Here is a 12719-nt window from a genome sequence, read left to right on the forward strand (position 1 = left end):
AATATTTCCATTTTATAGACCAGAAAAAAAAGGTTCAGCCAGTATTGGAACTCAGATCTGTCAGATTCCAATGTCGATATTCTTTCCATGGAACCACATCTTATAAGACATACAGATTCAGTAATGACTTCTAAATCAGGAAATCTGTGGAACTGCTTAAGCTATGAATGAGCTCTGGCTATTCCATAAGCAGAAACAGTCAAGATGACTTTGCGGGGATTCTGCCCTGGCTGTTAAAATCTAAGTGCTAGCTTGGGAAGATCATCTTGGGCATGCAGTGAAACATCTAGCCCATCACCAGGACTCTAGACAGAAAACCAACCATCCCTCCATGAATGCTACTCATACCAGGACCAGCAAATATTTAATTTTGAGAGCTCACCATTGGCATTCCTGGGTACCACTTCTGTGCCAGCTTATCAATTCCAAGTCATCTAAATTCTTCAGATGATTTCTACCCTCTACTTGTACTCAAAGTTAATATTCTTGCTTATTAATTATCACAATTTCTTGTCCTACTGGCATAGCAGGGACAACCCAGGCTTATCTTCTTTTGAAAAGGAAAGAGACCAGGTTTGTGCCTTGTTGGACCCATTCCTTGAACAGATTCTATTCTCCTGCCTATAAATGGTCAATCAAATAAGACAACAAGGAGACTGAGGGTCAAGATAACTCGCCAACAACTTAATGGGTAATGCAGCAATCAAGGGTGTTGTGTTAGAGAGTCTCACTCTGTCTTGGCTGGAATGCAGTGGTATGATCTCATCTCATTGCAACCTCCGCCTCCTGGATTCAAGCAATTCTCCCACCTCGGCCTCCCAAGTACTGGGATTGCAGGCGCCCACCACCAAACCTGGATAATTTTTGTATTTTTAGTGGAGACGGGGTTTCACTGTGATAGCCAGGCTGGTCTTGATCTCCTGACCTTAAGTGATCTACCCACCTCAGCCTTCCAGAGTGATGGGATTACAGGTGTGAGCCACCACACTCAGCCCAGGGTGCTAAAAGGAAGACATGGTAACATCCTTAAAATCTCTTCTCACCTATGCTTGTGTCCCTTTATTATATATACACACATGCATGCGTGTGCACACACACGCACACCCCTCTCTTAAGCCAGTTCTACTCAGACTTATAAATTAACGTCAATTAATTGATCAACAACTTAAAAAGAAGATAGAGAAATTTTTTTAAGGCTCAGGAAAAAGTAATGTAATGATTAACTCAGAAGTTCAACTTATAAGAAAACCTTAAGGAACTGGTGGGTTTATGGTAATTAAAAGAAAGGCCAATTGTGCAGAAAATGATATATATATATGTATATATATATATATATATTTCTATATCTCTACCAGTCAAATTTAACATGAAGAATGTGCAGAAGATAAAACATATTAATTTTAAAGGTATGTAACGTTTAAACTATCATTGAAGGAGCTTCTACAGACTTTTTATAAAACCATAGAATTTAAAGTGTGGATGATAATGTAAAAGTCATGTTTTTAAAGTAGGTATAAAAGTTCCATAGGCCGGCATGGTGGCTCATGCCTGTAAGTCCCAGCTATTCAGGAGGTGAAGTGGGAAGATCACTTGAGCCCAGGAGGTTGAGGCTATGATCATGCCACTGCACTCCAGCCTGGGTAACAGTGTGAGACAGTTTCAGAAAGGGGAAAAAAAAAAAAAAAAAAATATATATATATATATATATGTAAGTAGGTCTCAATTGTGACTGTATATCATAAATGCCTGTGATGCTCTTTAAACCATGAGAGCATTAATGGTCCAGTCCAAATCTAACAACTCACTATGTGTAGGGTGGAGGCCTTGGCAGCTGTATTTTTTAAGGTGACACAGCTGACTCTGAATTGGAAACAAGGTTAACAACCACTACTGAAGAGTTTATTAAAAATGCAGGAAAAAAAACTTGTAAAAGAGAAAAATGAACGAAGCAAATAATTATTTGAAAAGACTAATTTATAAACCCCTGAAAAGACTTATTGCAAAATTCTGAAATATCTAAAAGATGCAAGTCACCCAGTATCAGTAACAAAAGACGGGTATCACTACACAGACCCTAATCAGAAATAAAAAGCCACAAGATTAAATTATGAACTTCCTATAAATAAAATTTTAATTTTAGATAAAATGGACACACTTCTAATAATTTTCCAAAACTGATACAAAGAGGAAGCAACTAGAAAGATGTGAAAGCTCCACGTATCTGAAAGAAACTCCATCTATAGTTAAAAGCATCCCACAAACAACGACGATAATTCCAGGCTAAAATTGCTTCAACGATGAAGTCTTCCAAACATTAAGGAAGAAATAACCCTATTTTACCCACCCTTCCAGAGCACAGAAAACAAGAGACCACTTGCCAATGCATTTAATAAAGCCACAATCATCTTGACACCAACACCTTCACAAGCACATCATGAGAAATGAAGACACAAGGCCAATCTGTCTTATGAATATTCAGGCAAAAATCCACCTACATATAAAAAAATATCATGGTCAAATTTACTTTATTTGGACAACGGATGGCTGGTTTAACACTGGAAATCAAGAAATGGAATTCACACATTAACAGAATAAAGAAAGAAACCTATGTAATCATTTCGATATACATAAAAGCATTTGATAAAATTCAAGCTTAGGCCAGGTGCAGTGGCTCACGCTGTAATCCCAGCATTTTGGGAGGCTGAGGCAGGCGGGCAGATCACCTGAGGTCAGGAGTTCAAGACAAGCCTGGCCAACATGGTGAAACCCTGTCTCAACTAAATCTATAAAAAATTAGCCGGGCATGGTGGCAAACGCCTGTAATCCTAGCTACTTGATAAACTGAGGCAGGAGAATCGCTTGAACCCAGGAGGTGGAGGTTGTAATGAGCTGAGATCGAACCACTGCACTCCAACCTGGGCAACAAGAGCCAAACTCCATCTCAAAAAAAAAAAAATTCAAGCTTTAAAAAAAAAAAAAATTCAAGCTTAAAAAAAACTCAGCAAACTAGTAACAGAAGGAATCTTTTTTTTTTTTAACCTAATAAGTAGAATTTACAACACACCTACACCATACTTAATGGTGAAATATTGAACCCCCCCACCAGATATAATGGGACAAAGATGCCCACTTTTCATCATCTATATATTCAGCATTGTACCAAAGGTTCTAGTAAGTATAATCAGGCAAGAAAAAAAAAAAAAAAAAATTCTAAGGGCCGGGCATGGTGGCTCATGCCTGTAATCTTAGCACTTTGGGAGGCCAAGGTGGGTGGATTACCAGAGTCAGGAATTTGGGACCAGCCTGACCAACATGGAGAATCCCTGTCTCTACTAAAAAATACAAAATTAGCTGGGCGTGGTGGCACATGCCGTAATCCTAGCCACTAGGAAGGCGGAGGCAGGAGAATCGCTTCAACCTGGGAGGCAGAGGTTGCGGTGAGCAAAGATGGCACCAGCCTGGGCAACAAGAGCGAAACTCCATCTCAAATAAAAAGAGTAAAAACTTGAAATAAAAATCAGCATTTCACAGATTACATAATTATGTATATAAAAATCTTCTGAAGTCTATAAACTTAGAATTAAACATCAATTCACTTCTAGATATGAGAAGAAACAAAAATGTGAAGAATAAGAACTTCTAAATATGAGAAGAATGAAAAATGAGATTTACCAGGAATGTCAAAACTTCAAAAGCCCAGGAATAAATCTTTTGGAAGATGTGGAAGATCTTTATATAAAAATTAAGAAAAACCTTTAAGAAATTAGATATACCATGCAGATGTCAGTTTTTACCAAATTATCTCTAGTCATTGTGAACCTAATCAAAAATCCCTGGAGATTTGTGCCTTCATGTGTGAAACTACCAAACTGATCCTGAAATTTATACCAAAATGCAAAGGATCAATAGCAAAGAGGCCAGGCTCAGTGGCTCATGGCTGTAATCATAGCACTTTGGGAGGCCTAGCTGGGAGGATCACTTGAGCCCAGGAGTTCAACACTAGCCTGGGCAACATAGTGAGACCCCCATCTCTATAAAAAATACAAAAATTAGCCAGGTGTTGTGGCAAGCTACTGTAGTTCCAGCTACTCAAGAGGCTGAGGTGGGATCACTTGAACCTGGGAGGCTGGGGCTGCAGTGAGCCATGATCACACCAGTGCACTCCAGCCTGGGCGACAGTGAGACCCTGTTCAAACAAATAAACAAAAAATGAACAGCCAAGACTATCCTGAAGTACAAAACTGGAGGGAAGCTGTTTCTCCAGAAATCAAGAAATAAAGACTTGTTACAAAGCTACACTAATTAAGAAAGTGTGATATTCGTACAAGCAGACAAATAGGATAATGGGACAGGTAAAAGGGTCCAGAAACAGATCCCCGTGAAAACACCTGATTTATGACAAAAGTAGTAGTGCAAAGCACTGGAAAATGGATGACGTCTTCAATAAACAGGGCTTGGTCAATCAACTATCAAAGGTGAAACTTCTGGAAGGTAATAGAATATCTTTATGACCTTGGGTAATAACTTCCTCAAGAGGACATGATACGCACTAACCATGAAAGAAAGGATGAATAAATTCAACTATATTAATATCAAAAACTTATTTTCTTCAAGACACCAAGAGTGAAAAGCCATGGAGTAAAAGAAGATACATGCAATGCATACAACCAATAGGGCTTCATAACCAGAAGACATAAAGAATTACAAATCAATAGGTTAGAGACAAAAAAATCCAACAACAAAAAAAATAAAACACTGATTTTACAAGAAACAATGACCAAAGGCCAGTAAGCATATAGAGATGCTCAGTGTTGTTAGTATGTAGAGAAGTGCAAATTGAAATCACAAGATGATCACTGCACACTTTCCTGAATAGATACAATTAAGACTACCAACAAAACTAAATGTCAACAAGCATATGGAGCAACTGGAACTCATGAACTGACGGTGGGATCAAACTGGTATTTTAGTTATATGAGCCAGTAGTTTTACTTCCAGTTATACACCAACAGAAACGCATTCATGTGTGCATCAAAAGACATGTTCAATGAATATTCTCAGTAGCATCGTGCATAACAGCAAAAAATGGGAAACTCAAAGGACAATAAATGGTAAATATGGCCATGCAATGAAATCTAATAAAAAGAGCAAGGACATGACTTCTGGCACAATTAATTCCCCCTTCTGTCCTACCAGCGCCACGTCCCCAGCACTCCATCTGCTCCTTGTCTCTCATTCATGATATTGTTTTGTCGTATGTTATCTACCTTGTATGTTGTTGAAGCGGATAGAGTAAAAATGAGTTAACATGCCTGCTAGTTCCTAAAGGAGCTAACGAATCAAAACAAAAGATGATTGCAATTCCAGTTACATTACTCTAAATCCAGTCTCAAGGGACTTTATGCTGAGGTGAAGTATCCTGCTCCAACTCTTAAATCATTTTGGGCAAAGGTCACATAGGCTTCTTACTCCTATCCTTGTTATTTTTAACACTTTAAAAAAGTAAAACACAGGCCAGGCACAGTGGCTCATGCCTAGAATCCCAGCACTTTGGGCGTCCAAGGCAGGGGGATCACTTGAGCCCAGGAGTTTGAGACCAGCCTGGGAAACACAGCAAAACCCCATCTCCACTAAAAATACAAAAATTAGCAGGGCATCATGGCACACACCTGTGGTCTTAGTTATTTTGGAGGTGTGGTGGAAGGATCCTTTGAGCCCAGGAGGCGGAGGCTGCAGTGAGCTGAAATCGTGCCACTGCACTACAGCCTGGGAAACAGACTCAAAAAAAAAAACAGTCTGACACCTTAGTTCATGGAGCCCTATGGTTGTACCTAAAGGCAACCAGCTTCTGTGAGGAATAAGAAACTATTAACAGTTCTCAGCACTCCCCCTTGTGGACTCAAATGATACAGACTACTCAGCACCATGCACTCCAGATGTCCATCAGTTCCTTTCTTGGCCAACTGTGGATTCCCAATAGCTGACCAGGAAATAACTACTGTAAAAGTCAGCACAAAACAAAATATTTGACACGACTACCAAGGACAGTTGAGCAGCTGTTAAAAGCACAGGCTAGGAAGTCAGACACACCAAGGATGACCTTGGATAATCCATGCCCCCTATCATCATCCCAGGGTTAAGTAAAATAGTGTTAAGTAGAAGAACATAATTGGAGCACTGCACACAGGACTCAATATCGACGGGCATTAAAAACTGAAAGGCAAATGGTGATACACAGAATGCTGAGCAGTAAAAGGTAATCAGTGGGTAAGAAAACTGATCAACTTCCCATGAAACAAATCTTTGCAATGAGCTTTTAAACACTAAAGCACTTCCGAGCATCTGCAAAACATTAATCAAAATACAGTCTGACCTTTCAAAAACACAGGTTTGAACTGCAGGCGTTCACTTAGACGAGGATTTTTTTCAACCAAATGCAGATTGAAAATAGAGTATTCACAGGATGTGAAAACCCAAGCGTACGGAGGGTCAACTTTTCCTACACGTAGGTTCTGCAAGGCCTACTGTAGAACCGGAGTATGCAAGGTTTTGGCGTGCGCAGTCTTGGAAGCAACCGCCAGTGTCTGCTGAGGGATGACTGTATGAGAAACTCCATTTTAAGAAAATTGCTGTTTCTGCATTCTAAAATTTGACAAATTACAAAGCAGATAAGCTTACATGCAATGCAAATAGCCAACGAGATGAAAAGGTGTCAGGTGCTGCTCACGAATCGACTGTTGCCTTTTATTTCAAATACTGGCACTTCAGTCCCCACCAAGTTTTAGCAACACTTTAATCTGCTTTTTTCGTTTTAAAGAAGAAATACTGGAACAAGACAAATAGCAAGTACATCCATTTCCCAAATGGAAAATATATATTTAAATAAGGACCATACTGCACACCAAACGTAAAACAAATACTTTTATTGCACATTTATAAAATCTGCATAGTTGTATCAAGTATTCTTCCCTTTCATGATTCCTCCATTACTCTTTAAAATTTGGTTAAAATACAATATCCAATCAGAAGCCATTTAAAAGTCATCAACAGGAAGTATTTTTCTCTACATATACATATATATAGTTTTGCATATGTATGGTGCTTTTTTTCTTTCTTTCGCTTTAAATTTTTTTCTTCTTTTCTTTTTTTTTTTTTTAAACAAATTACTTTTAAGGGCAAAAAAGAAGGCTGGGTGTGGTGGCTTGCCAGTAATCCCACCACTTTGGGAGGCTGAAGCAGGCAGATCACTTGAGGCCAGGAGTTCGAGATCAATCTGGCCAACATGGTGAAACTCCGTCTCTACTAAAAATATAAAAATTAGCTAGTTGTGGCACATGCCTGTAATCCCAGCTACTTGGGAGGCTATGTCACCACAATCACTTGAGCCCAGGAGGCAGAGTTTGCAGTGAGCTGAGATCATGCCACTGCACTCCAGCCTGGGCGATACAGTGAGACTGTCTCGGGGGGTGGGGGTAGGGGGGGACATAAAAGAGGAGGCAGACCAAAATGGTCTTTGGAGCCAGTAGTAGCCTTAGACCATTTCTGACAATTTTCAGATATTAGAAAATTTTACCTAAATGCCTAACAACTATTAACGCATGATCTTTAGTCAAGTTACAAAATGCTGTTCTGTCTGAAGTCCTTAATGGTTTCCTTTCTTTCACTGAGGACTGGGTATGAGGTTTTCTGGTTTATTTAAAGATAGAAAATAAAAGAGAGAGATAGGTCTCTTTTGACTTTTCAACATCATACTGCCACGTGACCTTACATTCCACCCACATGTAAAAGGGTTCATCAGCAACCCATCTGTCACCTCCTGTCAAGAGCCAGGCAAGGTTTATATTTCTCATCTCTTGTAGTGAAGAATTTTTAAATGTCGTCTGTATTTGATAAAAGAACTAGTAGCTATTCATCTAGTTCAGGTTCTCATGATTCATTCTTCTATTCTGGTGCCAAAAATATTTATGCCTGGGCTGGGCGCGGTGGCTCCCGCCTGTAATCCCAGCACTTTGGGAGGCCGAGGTGGGTGGATCACGAGGTCAAGAGATCGAGACCATCCTGGTCAACATGGTGAAACCCCGTCCCTAATAAAAATACAAAAAATTAGCTGGGCATGGTGGCGCGTGCCTGTAATCCCAGCTATTCAGGAGGCTGAGGCAGGAGAATTGCCTGAACCCAGGAGGCGGAGGTTGCGGTGAGCCAAGATTGCGCCGTTGCACTCCAGCCTGGATAACAAGAGCAAAACTCTGTCTCAAAAAAAAAAAAAAAAAAATTATGCCTGAAGCATAGTTTTAAAAGTGGCAAGGCTAAGCATTGTTGTAGGTACAAGGCATTTCAGGTCTTCTGGCATAATTCAACACCTTAATACACTAGTTTCCACCTTTTCTAGTGAAATAGCTTTTACGATTTTGTACCTAAAAAGTGCAATTTTATTTTCAATCCTTCTTTACACACCCAGCATGGTTGGGGTCTGAATTGGAATCTTAGTGCCCACTAATCCTTTTCCCAAGGTGAGCACTGTGACAACGGACTTCTGTGCAAGGGGCAGGCAGCCAGAAACCAGAATGGGCCTTGAGCATGTGGGAGCTTATTTCACTGTCACAGTTGAAACTCCTTGAATTGACTCCATGACAGCTGCAAATCGGCTACACAGGTCATAGGGAGAATTGGGTCGAATAGTTGGAGGTTCCTTCAAGACGATGATTTCTGCAGAAGGATCTAGAAGTCTGGGTAGAAACTCCCCTAGGCACAGCTGCAGATTTTCTGTGGAGGGAAAGCAGATGGTTACATATACAGCCCAAGAGATCTCCGAGTAAAAGTGAACAAGCCTGGAAGGCCTTCTATTAGCCCCTTACCTAACTTCAAGGGTCAAAGCATTACGCTGGCCAAGTAACAATAAATGATGATTTCTTCAGGCAAACCAGGAGCAAATGCAAATAAATCAAAGTTTTAGGTCACCTGATGTTGGCAAAATGACATTATATATTTACTTCATTATGAAAGGGTCTTCTAATCAATTGTCTTTTTTAAATATGAGGAAGTAGATATGATACTCTGACATAGATATGATGGTAATACTTTCTTTCAAATGTTTACATGTCAATGTATACACATGGATTTAAGTAAAGCTACATACCATACATGGTCTAAATCATCGGTGTACAATCTTTTGGCTTCCCTGGGCCACACTGGAAGAATTGTCTTGAGACACACATAAACCTCACTAACACTAACAATAGCTGGTGAGTTTTTTAAAAAAATTGGCTGGGCGTGGTAGCTCATGCCTAGCACTTTCGGAGGCCATGGCGGGTGGCTCACAAGGTCAGGAGTTCAAAACCAGCCTGGCCAACATAGTGAAACCTCTAATAAAAAGTACAAAAAAAGTTAGCTGGGCATGGTGGCGCACGTCTGTAGTCCCAGCTACTCGGGAGACTGAGGCAGGATAATTGCTTGACCATGGAAGATGGAGGTTGTAGTGAGCCGAGATTGTGTCACTACACTCTAGCTTGGGCAACAGAGTGAGACTCTGTCTCAAAAAAAAAAAAAATCTCATAATGTTTTATGTAAGTTTACAAATTTGTGTGGGCCTTAGGTTGGACAAGCTTGGACTAAATAAAAACTGAAGACAGTAAAGGAAAAGACGTGGCAACAAGTCATTATAGAATTTGTTTTTGTTTTCTTTAAAGAATTTTTAAACATTTTTTTATAAAATAAAGACAGGGTTTCACCATGTTGGTCAGGCTGGTCTTGAACTCCTGACCTCAGGTGATCCGCCCGCCTTGGCCTCCAAAGTGCTTGGATTACAGGCGTGAGCAACCATGCCCAGCCCAGAATTTGTTTTTTTGAGATGGAGTCTTGCTCTGTTGCCCAGGCTGGAGTACAGTGGTGTGATCTCGGCTCTCCACAACCTCCACCTCCAGGGTTCAAGTGATTCTCCTGCCTCAGCCTCCCAAATAGCTAGGACTACAGGTGCCCACCACCATGCCCAGCTAATGTTTGTATTTTTAGTAGAGATGGGGTTTCACTATATTGGCCAGGCTGGTCTCAAATTCCTGGCCTTGTGATCCACCCACCTCTGCTTCCCAAAGTGCTAGGATTACAGGCATAAACCACCCTGCCCAGCCCAGAATTTTTAAATAAATACTATCAATTTATACACTTGAACAAGTCAATGGAATTATCTTTTTTTTTTTTTTTTTTTTTTTGGAGCTAGGGTCTTACTCTGTTGCCCAAGCTGGAGTGCAACAGAAGGGTCTCAGGTCACTGGAGCCTCAAGCAATCCTCTCACCTTAGGCTCCTGAGGAACTAGGACTACAGGTCCATACTACTATACCCAGCTAATTTGTCATGTTTTGTAGAGACAGGTTCTCACTATGCTGCCCAGGCTGGGCTCGAACTCATGGACTAAAATGTCTACGGCCATACCACCCTGAACGTGCCTGATCTTGTCTGATCTCGGAAGCTAAGCAGGGTGGGGCCTGGTTAGTACTTGGATGGGGGGACTCAAGTAAGCCACCCACCTCAGCCTCCCAAAGTGTTGGGATTACAGGCGTCAGCCACTGTGCCCAGCCCCATCTATGGAATATCAATGAGAAACTAACAAAGAGGATTCATATCAGAATATATAACCATTTTTCAAGTCTACTGACCTCACCTAAGAACAATCAGCTTTAGGTTCCCTCCTCACGATGCTTTAAACAACCAAGGATGTTCCACTAATGAATTAATCTTGAAGTCATCATAGTTAATATAACTTCAAGCCACAGAAAAACTTAGTCAAGGCACCCTCCCATAACCATACTCTACATATGAAGATTGATTTTATTTTAATTGGAGTCTTGCTCCATGGCCCAGGATGGACTGCAAGGGTGCTATCTCAGCTCCCCGCAACCTCCGCCCAAAGGTTCAAGCGATTCTCCTGCCTCAACCTCCCAAGTCGCTGGGATTACAGATGTCCACCACCACATCCGGCTAATTTTTATATTTTTAGTAGAGATGGGGTTTCACCTTGTTGGCCAGGCTGGTCTTAAACTCCTGACCTCAGGTGACTTGCCCACCTCAGCCTCCCAAAGTTCTGGGAATACAGGAGTGAGCCACTGTACCCGGCCAGATTTTGACTTTTAAACTATAAAAGCATTTTGTCTTTTGGCACATGAAAGAGTAGGAGAAGTCTGACATTCCTGGAGAGCAGTGACGCTGTTCAAACCGTGCTTGTTGGTTGCCCATGGAGGTGATTTGGCAGTCACGGGGAAGATACAGGGAGATTAAAAGGGGCAGAGGCCCAGGCTCCCTTCCTTTGTTTCAATAAAGCAGATCCACTTTTAACTTATTTATATGCTAGGAGGTTCCAATTCCTTAAAAAGGTTTGGCAACCAGTATTGTCAAGTGAGAACACTGTAATTTCTAGAATTCTCAAAACCTTAGAACTTTATTAGCAAGAGCATATACCTGCAATATCTTGCCCAAGGTAAGAGCACCAATGGTTTCTCATGACTTCAATGGCATCCAGGTCATCCTTGGAGATGTCATTATTAATGATAAGGTGAATGCAGGGGATGATCAGCTCATTCATCACATTAATGCCCTCGGTTACAGAGAGATCATCATTCGTTTCAAAGAGAGAAGCTGCTTTGGCATTCAGCTCCTACAGTTAAAAGGTAGAATTAGGTGGGGAAAAGTATGAAAAAGATAAATATCTCTTTAATAACAATCTAAACAAGCAGTTCCCAAACTTTAATGCACATTAGATGCACTTAGGGATCTTTAAAAACTACTAATGTCTGGTTCCCACTCCTGATATGCTGATTTAATTAGTATTCAGATGACCGGGACACTGGGATTTTATGAAAGCTCCCAAAATGATTCAAATGCAGCAAAGCTTATGACGCAACGGCCTAAACTTATAAGGCAAGGTCCTGCTTAACACCTGTTTCAACCAAAGACCAGTTAACTGCTTCTCTATCTCCTCCGGAACACCAGAATCGCCTGCAGAAGACAGACTGATACCCGGGCCCCTACCTAAGGATTCTGATTTAATTGTCTGGATAGGGGCCTGAGCTTCACGACTGTCTGAAAGTTCCCTACATGATTCTGATGCACACTAGGGGTTGGGATCCAATAATGGAAAGAGTCTAAATCCCTATTACTGCATTACTACGGAAGCTGGGTAGGATATTAAAAAATGTCAATCTATTTGGTAATTTAAAATATAAAAACATGGCTCTAATAAAATTCAGATCCATCAAACCAACAAGATCGCTTTTTCAGCTTCAAAGTGGCCCTGCCACACCTATAACTAATACAGTTGTCGAAGTGTAAATCAGAAAATAAAGTTACTGAGTCTATGTCATGACCTAATCTCACCCATTCAGTATGAACAAGGCCAAGGCAGTAGTAAAAATATTGGCTTATCTTCCGTGAAGGGCAAATTTGCTGGGTATAGGGGGAAATACACACAAGCACAAAATCTGAAGGCAGGCTACCATCTTTACAGTTCTCCGAAGGACAACCATCACATAAACCCCTGGGGAGGCAAGGGGATATAGGTCTGCCTTTCCATGTGGCTATATAGCACAAATCAGGCCAGGAGAGAGTTAGTCTTCACTAGTATGACGATGATGTTATCAGAAGAGCAGGACCAATTCTTACGGTTCCTACTTTTCTTAAAAAAAAAAAAAAAAGAAGTATCTTAGAAGTCACTAAAACTTTCATCTACCAGC

General features: G+C 40.7%; 1 protein-coding gene across 43 annotated transcripts in view; it reads right to left on the minus strand.

Moving 5' to 3' along the window:
• Positions 1 to 6908: 6908 nt before the first annotated feature.
• The window catches only part of USP28 (ubiquitin specific peptidase 28), an 83890-nt gene continuing 78079 nt past the window's right edge, over positions 6909 to 12719 (minus strand). For all 43 annotated transcript variants that reach the window (XM_078339510.1, XM_078339500.1, XM_078339505.1 and 40 more), the window contains 2 exons: positions 11449 to 11644; positions 6909 to 8763 (listed from right to left, as the gene is read on the minus strand). In XM_078339510.1, the coding sequence (XP_078195636.1) occupies positions 8588 to 8763; positions 11449 to 11644 (372 nt within the window). In that variant the 3' untranslated portion in view covers positions 6909 to 8587. The remainder of the gene's footprint in view (positions 8764 to 11448; positions 11645 to 12719) is intronic.

The sequence above is a fragment of the Callithrix jacchus genome, chromosome 10 (assembly GCF_049354715.1).
Source record: "Callithrix jacchus isolate 240 chromosome 10, calJac240_pri, whole genome shotgun sequence".
Lineage (NCBI taxonomy): Eukaryota > Metazoa > Chordata > Mammalia > Primates > Cebidae > Callithrix > Callithrix jacchus.